We start from the raw sequence: 15796 nt of genomic DNA, 5'->3' as shown, positions 1-15796 counted from the left end.
TTATTCTATTAAGTAAGTTAATGTTTGTAACCCTAAGTAAGCACCCGGTCTGACTATGCTTTAATATAGCTCCGATTATAACAGCTTCTTGTTTTAATGTTTTTCGAGGAAAATTTTAAAAACATATTACTTGATTTCAAATGTTCAATGAAACACATTTCAATTCTTTATTTTTTTCAAAATGAATTATAAGCTCTCTTTCCCTAAAGAAACTATTAACAAATATATTTTCAAAATATGATTGGTTCCTAACAATCTCTATTTCATGATAATAAACACGGCCTTCATTAGACTATTTATTAAAAAATATTTTCTAAGCTTCATTAATTTCTATATAAATTTTATTTACATTTAATTAATTACTAAATACATTTTCTTTAAATTTAATACACTTTATTTCAAATAAAATAACGCACATAGTCTGCGATAGATATTTTACTTTTTATTACAGGTCAAATAATTGAAGTATCAAGAAAAAAAAAAGACACATGTAAGTATGTTCCGCTAGAACCGCCAGAATGGAAAACCAGAATAATTAAAACTATAAATTAGGAGTTTTTTAATGAAATTATCAGGGCAAATTAGGTTACAATTAAGAAAACATTTATAATATTATGAACTGTATCATTAAAACTTTAAAAAAATCAGCAGAAATTAACTTAAATAACATCTAATTCGAAGTTATAAGCATTATATAAAAGATTTCTTTAGAGCAATAATTAGAGCTATTATATTTTATAAATAGTATCAAAAAACTGCTTATGATAGTCAGAAATTTTGATTGTTTTGGCTATCATAGACTTTTTTAATGAAGCAATGGTGCTCATTATTTTCAAAGATTCATTTGGTTTGTTTAAAAAAAACTTATTACAACTGAAAGAATTGGAGGAGAGAAAAAAGAAATATTTAAATTTTAATTCAAATTTAAAAGAAAAGGCTCAGGAAACCATTAAATTGCATTAGTCATGAATTAAAGCCTTTTGTAGGAGAGGCCTGTGCTTGCAAAAACAGTTTAATCCACCTTTTTTCAAATTTGTGAGAGGCAACAAAAAATAAAAGAAAAAAAAATTTGCGCTCAAGAATTTTTTTGGTAGTTTTGTAAAGAACCATAGTCTATAGTAGCTATTCATACACAGTTTTCATCATTAAAAATACTTCAGTTCTATGCGAATTAAAAAAAAAGTATTTCAGTTCGGCAGAGTTTTTAATCAAGAAACTATTTGTTTTAATTTTTTTTTTTTACTTTTAATAAAAAGGAACGTATAGAAAAGGAACTATAATTCTTCAAAAACTAATAAATATGTGAAGTAAAATAAAAAAAAGTTTTTTTTATTCAAAAAACAGCAACTATGGGTGCTACATAAGTTAATCTATTTTTTTGGCAATTATAAAAAATCTTTATTGTAAACTTAAAAGAATATGAGTAATTATAATAATAAAGAGAGCTTTTTATCGTCAATTCTTAAAAGACATTTTTTCTTTCTACCAAACTCCACTAACAAAGTATAAAAGAAGGAGGGGAAATTCTTAATATTCTTTTTAAATATTTTTATTTTATTTTTATGACTAATAACGTGTATCTCGACACACGTAAAATACCAGGTCGTCACCCAAGTAGATTGGCATAAATATTCACTGTAAAAAATGGATACTCAAATTTCACGAAACTCACATTTTTAAAAAAAAAAATTAAAAAAAACCTGCTTGTTTTAATATGCTCCGAGCGAAAATTTCCTCAAAGAGACGAAATAAATGTCGTAACGTCTTCGAGGAAACTATTTTTGTCAAAATTAAAGAAATATTTCTTTCGTGATTCTCTTAAAAAAAAAAAGTTAACTCAAATCGTCTGATGTACCTAACTTTTCTAATAATATTTTTTCTTGGGATCCGTATAGGAGAATCAATATCATATAAACAACACAAGAAGAACAGATAGAGCATAGAAAAAAATTACATTCAGACCCTAAGAGGGGTTTGAACCCAAGACCTTTCTGGTTGAAAATCAACTCCTTGACCTCTACTACAGAGTCCGATCGGTTTGCTCCGTCTCTTTGTTTCGATGGGCTAGTCTCCTCCCACCCTTTTTTTTTCTAAGTTCGTCAGTCTAGTAGATAATCTCTCACAATTCACTATGATTTGGTTTCGAGATGAGGAAACATTTTCGTCATATATTTGAGAGTTCGCGTTTCGTCACAAACTGCGTGATTTTTTTACGAAATGATTCTCGAAATGAACGAAATATAGCTCAAGGATTGCTGAATGGTCCAAAGTGCGAATTTTACTTCTAAGAGAGTAGTAGGTGTTATTATAGATTTTTTATTGATCCTTTTCTTGACAAAATTATACCAATACAATTCGACTATCAGCATTTTTTAAAAGTTCTCTATAGTTGTCTGATTTTTTATTTTGATAATTATCTTTGTTTTTGCATAATTTCCATTAAGAGAACATTACATTAAAGCAATAATTTGCATTTATCAATTCAAACAATAATTAAAGTAAATTTTAAGAAATCTAAAAAAAAGCAATTGCTTTGTATTAAATTACTAACCATATAATTTATTACTTTATATTTTTGAAAAAAAAATCCATGCAATTTCTCAAATTTACTAAGCACTATTTTTCTTATCTAATAAAGTGAGAACATTATTTTTCAATTTTTCTAAAGGTTTAGTGTCGTTAAATGATGCTCTCAAATAAACGAAAATAAACTTGTTAAGAGCTATTTCTCCTTATCTAATAAATTGATAACTTCATTTTTCAAATTTTTAAAGGTTTAGTGATGTTGAATGATGATTTGAACTATACGAAAATCAACTAAAATTTTAAGAAGACAAAAAAAGGAAGAAAAGAAACCAAGTAACTTAAAGGTAAGAAAAATGGAAAAAAAATTGTGAATAAAAATTAATCAATTGGATTTGAGTAAGTTAATATAAGTTGTGGCTTAAACGAAGTAGTTCATTGATATCTTAAAACCTACCTTTTTTCCACTTAGAAATTGAATTCTTATTCAAAATTTATCGTAGTATTTTTACAATAAATAATTTAAAAAAGAGAAAACTTGAGTCAATATCTATCATGGATACTTTTTCAATACAAACTTTGTTAGTTTAAGTCTTTGCTATCCATGGCCTGCGGCGTTTTACAAATTTGTATGAAAACGAAAGTAATTCAAGACTCCAAGTAAAAATATATCTAAAGCAATAAGATACAAACTATTTCGTTTTGCCACAAACCTAAACAGTCAAAACGTTTTTTTCCCTTCTTTTACTGATATAGAGTGGAACCAGAGAAAAAAAAATTACATACACTTTTAATTAAATAGTTATTTAATGTATTCTTATAAAAAATTGCAAGCTATAAGAAGTTGAGTAAAAATACACGGTTCAACTTTAATAAATTAGTTATACAGAATAATGGATTGAGTAATTGTATAGTTTATAGAAAAGAAAAACATTTGACAATGTATTTAAGTTGTTTGCTAGAACTCCGTAAAAATTTCAAATGGAGACTTTTTTACCACGTTTTCATACAAAATAAGAATTATTTAAAATAAAACTTACCTTCAATCAGACTAAAACTCTCCTTATGAATTAAAAGATATTAGTTATCAAATTTTATCATTAAATTAGGTAAATGATTTCATATAAAATAAATAATGAGTATTAAGTATGGGATGTTGTTTCTTTACATGCTTTCAAAAATTCAACTATTAGCTTTTTTAATTATCATTTCACAAAATTTATAGTAAATTTTAAAAGCTACCCGTTATATTCACAGCAAAATAAGTATTTTTAATTGTAAAATGAGTGATCATCACATCTATAGAATAAATTTCATTTTAGAGAATTAAAAAAAAAAGAAATATTTATTTTCAGTGTGTAAATATCATTAAATAAATTATTACAGTGGTATTAAAAAACAATAAATAAGTGATATTTATTTCACAAATTAAAACATTTAGGAAGAAATGTTTTTTTTTTCGCTTTATTTATGTATTTTTTATTTGATCAGAATTCAATTAAAATCTGATGTATAAAAATATGACAAAAGGTGATCATTAGAATTATAGAAATATTATTGGATGGTTCTTGCTACACTAGAGGGCACTGCAAGTTCTTTATTGCATATACTTCCCTGTTACTGTTTCCGCTATATTTTGAAGCCATTTGGCTCAATATTTTGAAGCCATTTGGCTAGTATTTCTTGCATACTTGTATTTTGAACCTGATTTATTATTTGCGTTTAAAAAAAGAATCGTCATTTGAAAAAAAAAATCGTTATAAAACTCTTCTAACCTTGTCAACAATATAGCAACTTAGAAATTTAAACCTTAATGATGATTTGTAAAATGATTTTAATTTCACTGCTTGAACATTACGCTAACACTAACGCATGATGGTGCACGGCTTGCAGCAAGAACAAACAGTAATAAACAAGTAAAAAAGAGCCAAATCAGAACAGCCAAGAGAGCGAGTTCTTTCTAAATATAACAACCATGTCACCTTTTTTTCAACAATACATCCATTAATATTTTAAACAATTTTTCCCTTCAAACTTACCAGAATTACTTAATATCATTAATATCTTATGAAATGCAACAGATCTGAGCTCAAAAATTATATAATTTATTTCTTTTATTAAAAACAAAATTATCTGTTCAAAAATATCGCCCAGCAAAATTAGCTGTAATAAGCAGCTGTATACTTTCTAACCAGAAGTAGAGCGGGTCAAGAGCTCGAAATTGTTGTTGTTTACATTTATTTTGAAAACACCATCCATGAGGAAGCATGATATTTAAAAACAATTCTCAGTTTTGAAGTATTCAAACTTATTTTGCTTCTTTTATCAAACGTTTATATAATATAAAACAACTCACTTGCCAAACGTGGTCTAAACTGAATTGCCAGTTTATAACTGTAAAGTGCTTCTTCATACCTTCCTTGTTCTTGAAGAAGTATCCCTCTAAATATAAAAAATGCATAACAGAAATCAAAACTAAGTTATATATCGTTCTTCATATCTTTATACCACCAATTATGTCATATTAAACTTTAAAAAATTTTGACATTTTAAGATAGTTTAATGGCTATCTAAATAATATTTTTTCTTTCACATTAATCAAATATGCAAAAAAAAAATTTAATATGAACGTAAAAGTAGTTAAGTGACTGATTTATTTCTCATTGGCTTTAAATATCACGCACTCTGCAGCTTTAAGAAAGTGGGAGACCAACTTAAAAATGAGGAAGTCTAAAATATAAATTTTTTAAAATTTTTTCTTATCTGTAACACAAGTGAATGCTGCTTGTTAATATTGCATTCAGTTCAATGGTTTTAGATTTATTGCAATAAAAACATATTCAATGCAATAAATTTCTATAACTAATAATGAAAAATATGTAATTAATACTAATTTAATGGTATTAATATATAAATATTAGAATTTATAATAGATTTTAATAATAAACTATAATCTGTTATAAAATCTATATTACTTGTTTACCCATCGAATAATATAATAGCCAACTGAGAAAAAGATCCGAAAATGAAAACACGCATAAGTCAATTACTTGCAAAAAATAAAATATTTAAAAAAATACTGCTATTCTATCAATTCAATTATTAAAGCAATATCGTCGGAACAGTATATAAGAAATAATTGCACTACATCTTCAATAATAATTTCACTATATCTTCAATAATAATTACAATAAATAAAAGTCTTGGCATTATTATTTTCCCCTATTCATACTAATACAACTCAGTTGACACAAGTGTTAATTTTTTTTTTTTAAAATTCAAATAAAACGAATGACCACGATGACTGTAATTCGAGTTTATTCATTACACTGAGGAAAAATCTTTTTCGCTTTCTGTTGCATAAGAATTTGAATAGATCTTATCAACTTTTGAATCGCTGATTTAGAAATTTCAATCGGCTTCTCTCTCCTAGCAACATTTTTTTAATGACATTTTTAGTCTATTTTCTGTCAAAATATACAAGTTTAAAAATGTTATATACAACAAGGGGGAGCATAAATGGTGCGAGAAACTTTTAGGGGAGGAAGGGCACATCATAAGTATTAAAATTTCATAGGAACCCATGCCTGAATATGTCGTCATAAGCTGCTAGACGCGATTCCCAATTATTATGAATAGTTTTTTCGCGTGCTTCTGAGCAGATCATAATGGAGAAAGTGCCTCTAGCCGCATATGCCGACTTATAATGGTATGGGCTCATATGCAATTTTAATCTTGATGATGCGCGTTAATTCCCCTACAAGTTTATCGCTACATTTATGCCATCCCTTTGTTATATAAAGTGTTTTTAAACTTGTGCATTTTGACGAAAAATAGACTAAGAAGGCCATTTAAAAAAATCTGTATCTTTTGGGAAGAAAACTAATTTTAAATTTGAAATCCTCACACCCGAATTAGGCGAAATCAAGCATTTGTATAAATGCAACAAAAAATTTGCTCCCAGTGTATCCCCATTTTACTTATATTTTTATCAAATACTTCATTTAGAAACATATGCTAATTTCTCTATCATCTATAAGATTAAAGAGCAGAGTTAAACCTTAAACCTATTACCATGAATTCAACAAAAAAATTCGTTATGATACCCATAAGAGAATAAAAATATAGCAATTTAAAGAATAAAATACTTTTAAAGATTGAAGAAGGATCTTTAATGTTGAAGTACTTACAAATTGTAACGAACATCTGCCATATTTGAGCGATAAGTCAGAGCTTTTTTATAGGCCCATTCCGCTTCTTCCTTCTCTCCACGCCCACTTAAAATGTTAGCCAAATTTCCATAAGCTGAAAATATAAAATTATAAATTAATATTAAAAAGAGATGCATATTTTTTATTAACTTATGTATTTGCTTCCTAAAGTGAGAGAAATTAACACAATACATGTCTGTTTTAAATTTGTTAATCACCTATAAATTCATAAATAATTCTTTTCATTTTTTGAATGTAATATATTGATGGCTTAATTAGTGTTTCTCAAAATGAATTCAACTTCTTCCTTCATTAATTTAAAAATTATGAAGTTTATGAATAAGTAAAGATTATTTGTTACAGTTTTTTTTCGCTTTAATACTCAAACATAAATTGATAAATAGGTATGATAAATTAGGAGCTGAATAAATTTAAAAGGCAAAAAAATCGTCTAAATTTTATGAAAATTTATTTAACCAAATGCCAATGATGAATAAATAAAACACCGCATTTTTTTTTAATTTCTGGTTTTAAAAAGTAATTAAGTCTTGTTTTAAGGAAAGGTAAAATGGTCAGCAGTTTTACTTTTCTTTAAAACTTTACAATTGAGCCTTCAAAGCTACGAACTGAAAATATCCGATCACATAATCTTGTGTGAAAGCATCACTACTAGACATACTCGTTCCAATGATGCAACTCTTTATCATCTACATTTTATAACTATTTTCATTTTATATTTTAGTTTACCATGTTAATAGACAGTCAATCAATGCATACGGCTTTGGACTTTTAAGTTTTTTCCATAACCTCATCGTTTTAAACTAAATATGGAGTCCATGGCGTAAGGAATCCTCACGGAGAAAAAATAAATTCTGGTAAAATAACAAACACTACTCATATGTTAATAACATTTCTGGTTAAAAAAAAAACTAATATATTGGTAATAATAATTTGGTAATAAAACTAAATAATAATAATTTGGTAATAAAACTAAAATATACAGCATTTGACTCATTCATTTGGTAATTTTTTTGTTTAGATCGCAACGGTTTACTGAAAACTCTGGTTTTCAAAATCATAACTCTTATTACCACACATTTAGTAAAAATACATAATTAAAAAGTAAATTTAACCGAATAAATGGTTTTTTGCCATGCTCTAAGGAAACATGAAAAAGCTACCAAATTTTACCACGCTTACTATCGAACTTGTCGATAATAAAGCGATATTGTAATGTTGATTTTAGCAAAATTCATTACCATAGTGGTCAAAATTATCGTGTTTTCTTGTGTTTCCATAGATTCAGAGGCATGATGAATTTTATCATATTCTGGTAGTTTTAACTTTTTTTTCTCAGTGCTGGATCACTTCTTGTATAGAACTGGGGATTCAACCGAGATTCTTCACTCTTTTAACTGCATTATAATTAATCCGCGTACGCGGAATAAAAATTTTTTACGACTAAAATAAAACCTTAAAATAAACCTTAAAATAAAATAAGGAAATATATTTCCGTAATTGTAATTATTGTTTTAAAAGCTATGAGTAAGTTTCTTTTTCTGCATATTAGTAAAAAATGCACTTTAATAAAATCTTCAAACTCCTTCATTGCTTCAATGGCTTACTTAGAGTCCAGCGAGTGCAATTTCTATCAATAAACCAGAAAAATTCATACTCTTTTAATACATCCTTTTATTGATATTTGTTTGGACCGATCTATCTCTTCCATTTAATATCAGGGTTAGTAACATGGGTACAACTCATTAAAAATAAATATGCCTAAGCTTAAGGAGAGTTAATATTGGGATATTGCTTCGATATTAATGCTTGTTGCAAGTCTTAAATATATATAAAATGGATAAAGAGTATCCGACTGTCTCTTTTAAAATCCTTTAATAACTTTAAAATGAAAGTAATTAATTTTGAAACAACGCCATTAAAGGATAAATGTTCTTGCATTACTGATACGATGGTATTAACATTACATTACTGAAATTGCAAAAATACGCTGCACTTATTTTTCATGCAATTTCATTTTTATAAGCTTTGGAGTTGATAGATAAGAAACTAAATTGATATTTAATTTAATCTTTATGCGATGAAAGGAATATTTAGCTAACCATTATATAAAAAGTAGCTCAAAAGTAATTGATTTTACTTATTATTTTAATTAAATGACTTTAAAAAAAGCTTAAATGCATTGTTTTGCCAGTCTCTGAAACTAAGAAAAGTAATAAACTGAAAACTATAGATTTTCAAAAGGACCTGAATTAGAATAAAAGTTGCGTGCAGTGAGCAAAATAAAAAACTGACCAGCCTAAATAACTTTTGATCTAATGATCAGATATTTTACAGGATTTTAATGAATGCAATTTTACATGGTAAAATACAAAGTTTGAGCGAAATTGGATGAACAGTTTCTGAAAAATTCAGCTTTAAAAAAGTCATGCTTTTCAAATTTGATTTCTAAGGAAGTATTGAACCGATTTCGCTTAAATTTTGTATTTTGCCAAGTAAAATTACATTATTTACAAAGATGCAAAATTTTGTATACCTTACAATTAAAAATTTTTTCAACTATTATTAAATAAAGTAATAGAAATTAATAAATATTTATTAAAAATTATATTTTGCACCAAATTATCTTTGGATAAACGAATTTTCTAATTGTGCACAAAAAGTTTTCGATTCACTTCCCAGATTGCGGCTACCCTCCTATATTTTGCAAGTCAGAAATCCGCATCCGTCGAAAAAAATGTATGTTTATTCAGAGAAAATATGTTTTTGTGTTTGAGTTCTTAACTTAAAATATTGTCTGCACTGACTAATTAGCTGTTATAGTTCATTTGAGTCGCACTAGAGCTGCACAATGGGCTATTGGCGACGGTCTGGGAAGCATCCCTGAGGATGATCCGAAGACATGCCATCGCAATTTTGATTCTCTGCAGAGAGGATGGCAACCCCGCATCGGTAGCCCGACAACCTCTGACTAATTAGCATAGTTGATCTCCCACTCTAATCATTAAGATTGAGTCCTCGAATGTGAAGGTCCAATCATTAGATCTAAATTTAATCGGGGTGGTCAGATTTTTATTTTGCGCACCGTACATAATAAGTTGCAATTATACTATGATATAACAGCATATATTACACATATATTACGCATGTACTTAGTAATAAATCTCACAAAAATGTGACAGCCTGTACGAAAATTGAAATGCCTTCTAATATCTACTATTTGATTTGTAAGTCTGAAAAAATTGTTTCAAACAAAGATTATATATTCATAGTATTATAGTGAATGCATGATGATTATAATAAAAGCGAACATGACTAAAATTTAAATTGTATTAAATACTAAAAAATAAAAATAAAGATTAAAATTACCTTTAGGTGGATTAACTGGTATTCCTGATCTATAAAGATTCTCTTCATTAAGCCAATCTTTGTTTCTAATAATCGTTCTTGCCGACAAAACAAGCATAAGAATGCTGACTCCAACTAGAACCAGTTTCTTTCTTAAGGATGATTCTTGCCTTCTGTAGATATTATCTATTCCTTGCGCAACTAATAAACAAAAACCCATACTTGGAATGTACAGCACTCTTTCTGCCACAACAAATCCAACATAGAAAAATAAATTCGTAGCAGGTATGAATGGAAGAATAAGTAATGCCAGCGACAAAGTCACGAGATCAGCTGGGCCAGTAAAAGCTGACCTAGTTGATAAAGCGTGGATATGATTAAATCCTTCATACCATCCATCATTAATTTGACCCATTCCATTATGACCATTAGAGTGGTAGCCATTTCCGTTCGATATTCTATGCCCATTGGTGTATGAATGATGACCATTGCTTGAATATTTTCCACGTGATTTGTGGTGTGAGTTGTTGGATGCTAAAGTATAAGCAATTTTTTGTGTTAGATTGACGCAAGGACACTGTCCTGTGGAATCTCCGTTAGCTGAAACTGTACAATGCGGAGATGTCATGTGATGGTAACTTCCACCATTAACCATTGACCAGCAAGAGGCACTGTACTGACAACGCTTATTGTATGCTTTTACTAGCCAGAAAAGTAAAGTTATTAAGCTTCCATAAAATGCAATGCTGAAGATATTGCGAACGTCCCAAATTGTTGTTAGAAGAGGAATGGCTTCCATTGACCAGTCAAAACTCAGCCACCGTGGAAAAAGCAACATCCAGAAATTGAAAGCGGGTAAAAATAAGAAAGTTAGTGTTCGAGTCAGTAAACTGTCACTGTCAGCTGCAGGGTTATCAGCAGGGGCAAAATCAGGTGCTTTGCTGCCCATTAAATGCAATCTTAAGCCCAGCAATGTAATCCCTGCCGCAAATAAATGCAGCAAACCTTCTCGCATACTTTGGTACCGTTTCTATAATAAAAGAAACAAAACAATATGTTATAATAATAAAATTATCAACTCACTTTCGAACTATTTCATTTAGATTGTGCTTTGTGTTTTCATTACATACAATTTAATAAAAGATTAATAAAGTTGCATATAAATTTCAAAGCATACTGTACACCATTTTATAATGAAGGACGCGCTTACTTTGCAATAAATGAGGATATGCTTCGGAATTCATAAGTTCTTTTCGTATTTTTTAAAAAAAATCAAGTTGAAAAAAGAAATATTTAGTTGATCGAAGTATATTAGGTAGAATGGATACTGCATAAAAAGTTATAGGGATATATTGCATTTTAAATATGGTTAATTTAAAATACGTGGAACAATTGATTGCTAATTATTTTAACTTCGAATGCATTAGATAAAATGCATTCATACGTATAAACTAACTAAACTATTGAAGCCATATTTCCAAATTCCTGCAAGTGATTACCTTTCATATTTTAATGGTCAAATCATCGTAAAAAAGTATTTTTATTCAGGGGAAATATGCTTTTGTATGATTTCGTAACTAAATTAAATGTTAGTATTAAATACTGAGCCTATTTCAGGTTAACCCTTTAAGCTATTAAGACTAGCATTTATTGCATAAAAATTTGATTTAGTGAACTTAAAATATTTAGGGTACCTTTTTTTGGCAATTGCTTAAAAAGTTTGAACGATATTAACTTAATCTAAAAGAGTTACATATAAAATTGAATAAATTTTGCGGCAGTGCAGATTATCCACCCAATATTTATCTCAATAAGCTTTTTTAAAAAAATCATTTCTTATCAGTTAAATGGGGTAATATAATAATAACAAATAGCAATACCTGAAATTTGGTTTAAGGCTTTAGTTCATTGCCTAAACGCAATTAATAAAATATACAAATGCCCAGACTCTAGAAATTTTGCCTTAAATATTTCATAAATAAAATTCTTTTGCTTTTTATTCAACAGAGACTTTAAAATGTAATGTGATTTTTAATGCATTATATATTATTAAAGTTATAAAACAACCGATTTTTTAAGTTTGATTCTTAGAAAAATGCATAAATTTTAAATTTTTGTTGATTGTATGAAAAACATAATTATTTTTCCCAATATGCTGAAAATACTAAATAAATAAAATAAATCATTGTGAAAGTAAGAAATATATTTTTAAAGTGATTTAATTAACGAAGAATATTTTAAATTTAAATGCGAAACCAGTTACAAAATAAAAATTACTTTGTCGTTTTCCAATTCCTCATCGAGTATTTAGGGAATACACTCGAAATTATATTGAATATATTTCCGAGAATATATAAATTTTTAATGATTTTGCTATTTTAAGGCAATGTAGTCTTAATTTCACTCTGAGATTATCATAAACTTCAATAATTACATATTTCAATAATTATTTTTTAAGAACTCTACGATTGCAATTAGTAAAAGCAATTAAATTGCGTAAAATGCTTTAAGGAATTTACGTTTAATTTGAAGTAATTATTAATTAATATGAGCTTGTGTGCAGAAAACATGATTGATACCTTAAGGGATTTTACTTGTTATAATTGCATTCTTTTACTGGAGACACATTGTTTAAAAATACAATTCGTGTATAAATATAAGATTGGGAAATTAGGCTGTTAAAACAAATGTGTTTAACGAAGCAATCCTAAATTAGATGAATAAAAATGAAAAACACTATAATGCAAATTTAAAACACGTGACTCTTTGAATAGAGAGTCAGATTTGGCTTTGAAAGAATTAAAATATATTTCTCCAATCTCATAACCATATACACGTTTGACCAGATTTGATAGCCATTTTACCAACCTCGAGTATGGTGGAACTTGATAACTTTTGTTTGAATGATCAGATTTGCATGTGCTAATATGTAATCTCAATGAGTCAAGGGTCTAACCTGAATTTATTTGTGCAGATTATACTTATAAAATTAAAAAATCTGCCACGAAAAGTTATTATCTCTGAATTTCAAAGATATAACTGAATAAATAAAAGTAAAATAAACATTGACGATCTCCTGGCTTTTCTATTGCAAATATACTTTTCAGGTGCCGACCCACATGTATGAGGACCTTTCTGACCTGGGGTCAGGGAGCTGACCTCATGTCAAAAAGGTCCCGGGTTCGAATCTCGCTCAGAGACATGGCTGTTCTTTCCTTTTCTCTGCACGAATGTGGGGGTAACGTTGGCAAGCCTAATATGGTGCCTTCTGAAAGTAGGCCAACACAATTTACCTTCTAATGCTCAAATGACGAATGTCAATGCAAAAGAAGGTAATTGAAAAAAAAGAAGATGTTGTTCAGTTTGTGGTTGAGAGTCAAGCATTCAAATCAGTCGAAGAAGTATGCTTACTCAGCGAAAGAACGCTTGTGACTCTTATTTTGTAATTTAAAATATCATCTGCCCAAATCAACTTGCATATTTATGACTAGATCATTGAAACATTAAAACGTCACCTTCCTTTGTGGAAGTCCGATCAGAAAATCAAAAGTTATTAAGGTTATTTTTTTGAGCACTATTCATACATAATGAAATTTTCAGACTTAATTGAAAAACATTATGTCTAGAGACGAATTTGTTCAAGCTTTCTTAGATGCTTAACGTTCGATGGGCTAGAATTACATTCAGAATAGTTTAAGTCATGTTCAGAGATACTAACCTGAAGTTACTTTATTGATGTTTTCATAGATATTTTTCGTCAGTTTTTCACAGTAATGGACATAAGTTTACGTATCAGTATTAAAACTCAAAATGAAACATTTAACTGTTGTTGAAGTTAATTTCTCCCAAAATTTAAACGAGCTAACACAAATTATATTCTACACGATGCTTCCTTGAACAAGGATGAACATTCAAAGCTTATACAAGTACAAAAACGATTGTTCCTGCATCAGAAAAGTAACTCATTTTGACGAGATTTTTTTTCCTAAATTTAAAAAGGAAAAAATTAAAACGTTGTTAAAATTAAAGGTATGCTCACAAAGTAAAAGAAAAGAAGTGCTGAAAACAAAGGTAAAAAAATGGAGAATTTATACAATTAAAAGTGATTTTGTAATTCTGTAGAGCGAATTGAAAACCGGAACATTTATGGAGAATCCGAATTAGATGGTATGCTCTTTATCTAAACAAAAGATGATTTTTAAAGAGAAGGAAACTATTGGTTAGCATTTGTAGTAAATGCAAACCGACAAACAGTTTGTTTATTTTGAAAGCAACATGATATTAATAAAAAAATAATCTTTTTTTTTCAAAAGGGTAATAATAGCCCAGCAGTCAAGATCATGACTATGAGAACAATGAATGCTTTTTCCTTTGAGATAGGACAGGATTATTAACACATTATTTTTTAGAAGCAAAAACTTATCTCAAATTTTTCAATGACAATAAAAAAAATTTTTAAAGAAAGAACGATTTACTATGTTTTGATAAATCCTACTTCTTTAAAAAAAATAGAATAAATTTGTGTCGCTTATCTGAATTTTTTTAAAAAAAATTTCACATTATGTATCACGAATAATTACAACAAAATTACTTTTCTGTTTTTTCAGAATTAAATATTAATTCTAGTTACATAAAATGTGTAACATCTAATGAAATGCTTCTCGCAACTTACAGATTCTATTTCACGTGAAATCTTATTTTTCCGTTAATTATGGAAGCATAGCAACCATTTTCTCTTTAGCGTTCTTTTTTTTTTTTTGCAATTGTCTTCTTTTCACATCTTAGTAATCTCATCCTAGCAATTAACAGCGATCAAGATATGTTCCCTTTCTACTAAAATCCCAAGATTATGAAGATCCCTAGTGACTTTGTCGCATAGTTAGCAATAAGAAATTAAAATCTTAATTATTTCTCCTTTATTAGCATATTTTTTTGGAAAATTGTTTTTGCTATAATTACTTTAGGAATATCTACTGAATTGGAACATTTTATGCACGTAAAATTCTCTTAAGATTTAATGAAAAAAGAGTAACAAAATATGTTGAATTTATCTCGGATCAAACCTTCGAAGGATGGTGCTCAGTTTTACATGTTCTTTCTTTAATTTTAGAACAAAATCAAGACTTTATTTCTCAGTTTCTTTTAAGAAATATGAAGAAAGTTCCCAAATACCAGGCAACTTTGCGACAAACGTTGTATCTTCATTTGGTTGACATTGAAAGGTTGACTAATTAATCCTTTTTTAACATAGTAAAAATATTAGTATGCCAAGCTTGTTTCCTTTAAGACTGAAAGAAGGCATGCTAAAAACGTAACAAAAAAAAATATTTTTTAAAAATTTCACTGTAAACTTTGTTTTTGCCTTTTCTTCATTCTAGCTTTGTCCAGGATTTTAAATGCAACATTTTGTTAGCGTTGAATATTTAATGATCAAGCCAACTTTCGCTTAAAGAAAGTATATAAATGCCTGCGCAAATAAATCTTGATGACCATAAAATCTAAAATAAACCTTGAGAAGGCGAATTGATTATTTGTTTGAAAACGCTTTCTACTCTTGATTTGTGAAAGATGATTCATTCTCAATTTCAGAGGATTTTTCCAGACTTGTTTTATTAAGACAGATTTTCTAAGGCTTCCTATATTACTCATTTAAATAGAGAGTTTATGGTATAATATGTAAATAGAGAGTTAATAGT

At 28.1% G+C, this 15796-nt stretch overlaps 1 protein-coding gene across 2 annotated transcripts in view; it reads right to left on the bottom strand.

The window, feature by feature from the left end:
- The window catches only part of LOC107438659 (protein O-mannosyl-transferase TMTC2), a 392194-nt gene that overhangs the window by 20520 nt on the left and 355878 nt on the right, over nt 1–15796 (bottom strand). For both annotated transcript variants that reach the window (XM_071187375.2, XM_021146497.4), the window contains 3 exons: nt 10122–11130; nt 6714–6828; nt 4880–4965 (listed from right to left, as the gene is read on the bottom strand). In XM_071187375.2, coding sequence (XP_071043476.1) covers nt 4880–4965; nt 6714–6828; nt 10122–11130 — 1210 coding nt within the window. The remainder of the gene's footprint in view (nt 1–4879; nt 4966–6713; nt 6829–10121; nt 11131–15796) is intronic.

This window comes from Parasteatoda tepidariorum, chromosome 11, assembly GCF_982258835.1.
Source record: "Parasteatoda tepidariorum strain Cologne lab strain chromosome 11, Ptep-v5.0, whole genome shotgun sequence".
Lineage (NCBI taxonomy): Eukaryota > Metazoa > Arthropoda > Arachnida > Araneae > Theridiidae > Parasteatoda > Parasteatoda tepidariorum.
The sequence above is the reverse complement of the archived record's forward strand: the minus strand, read 5'-3'. Positions and strand labels throughout refer to the sequence as shown.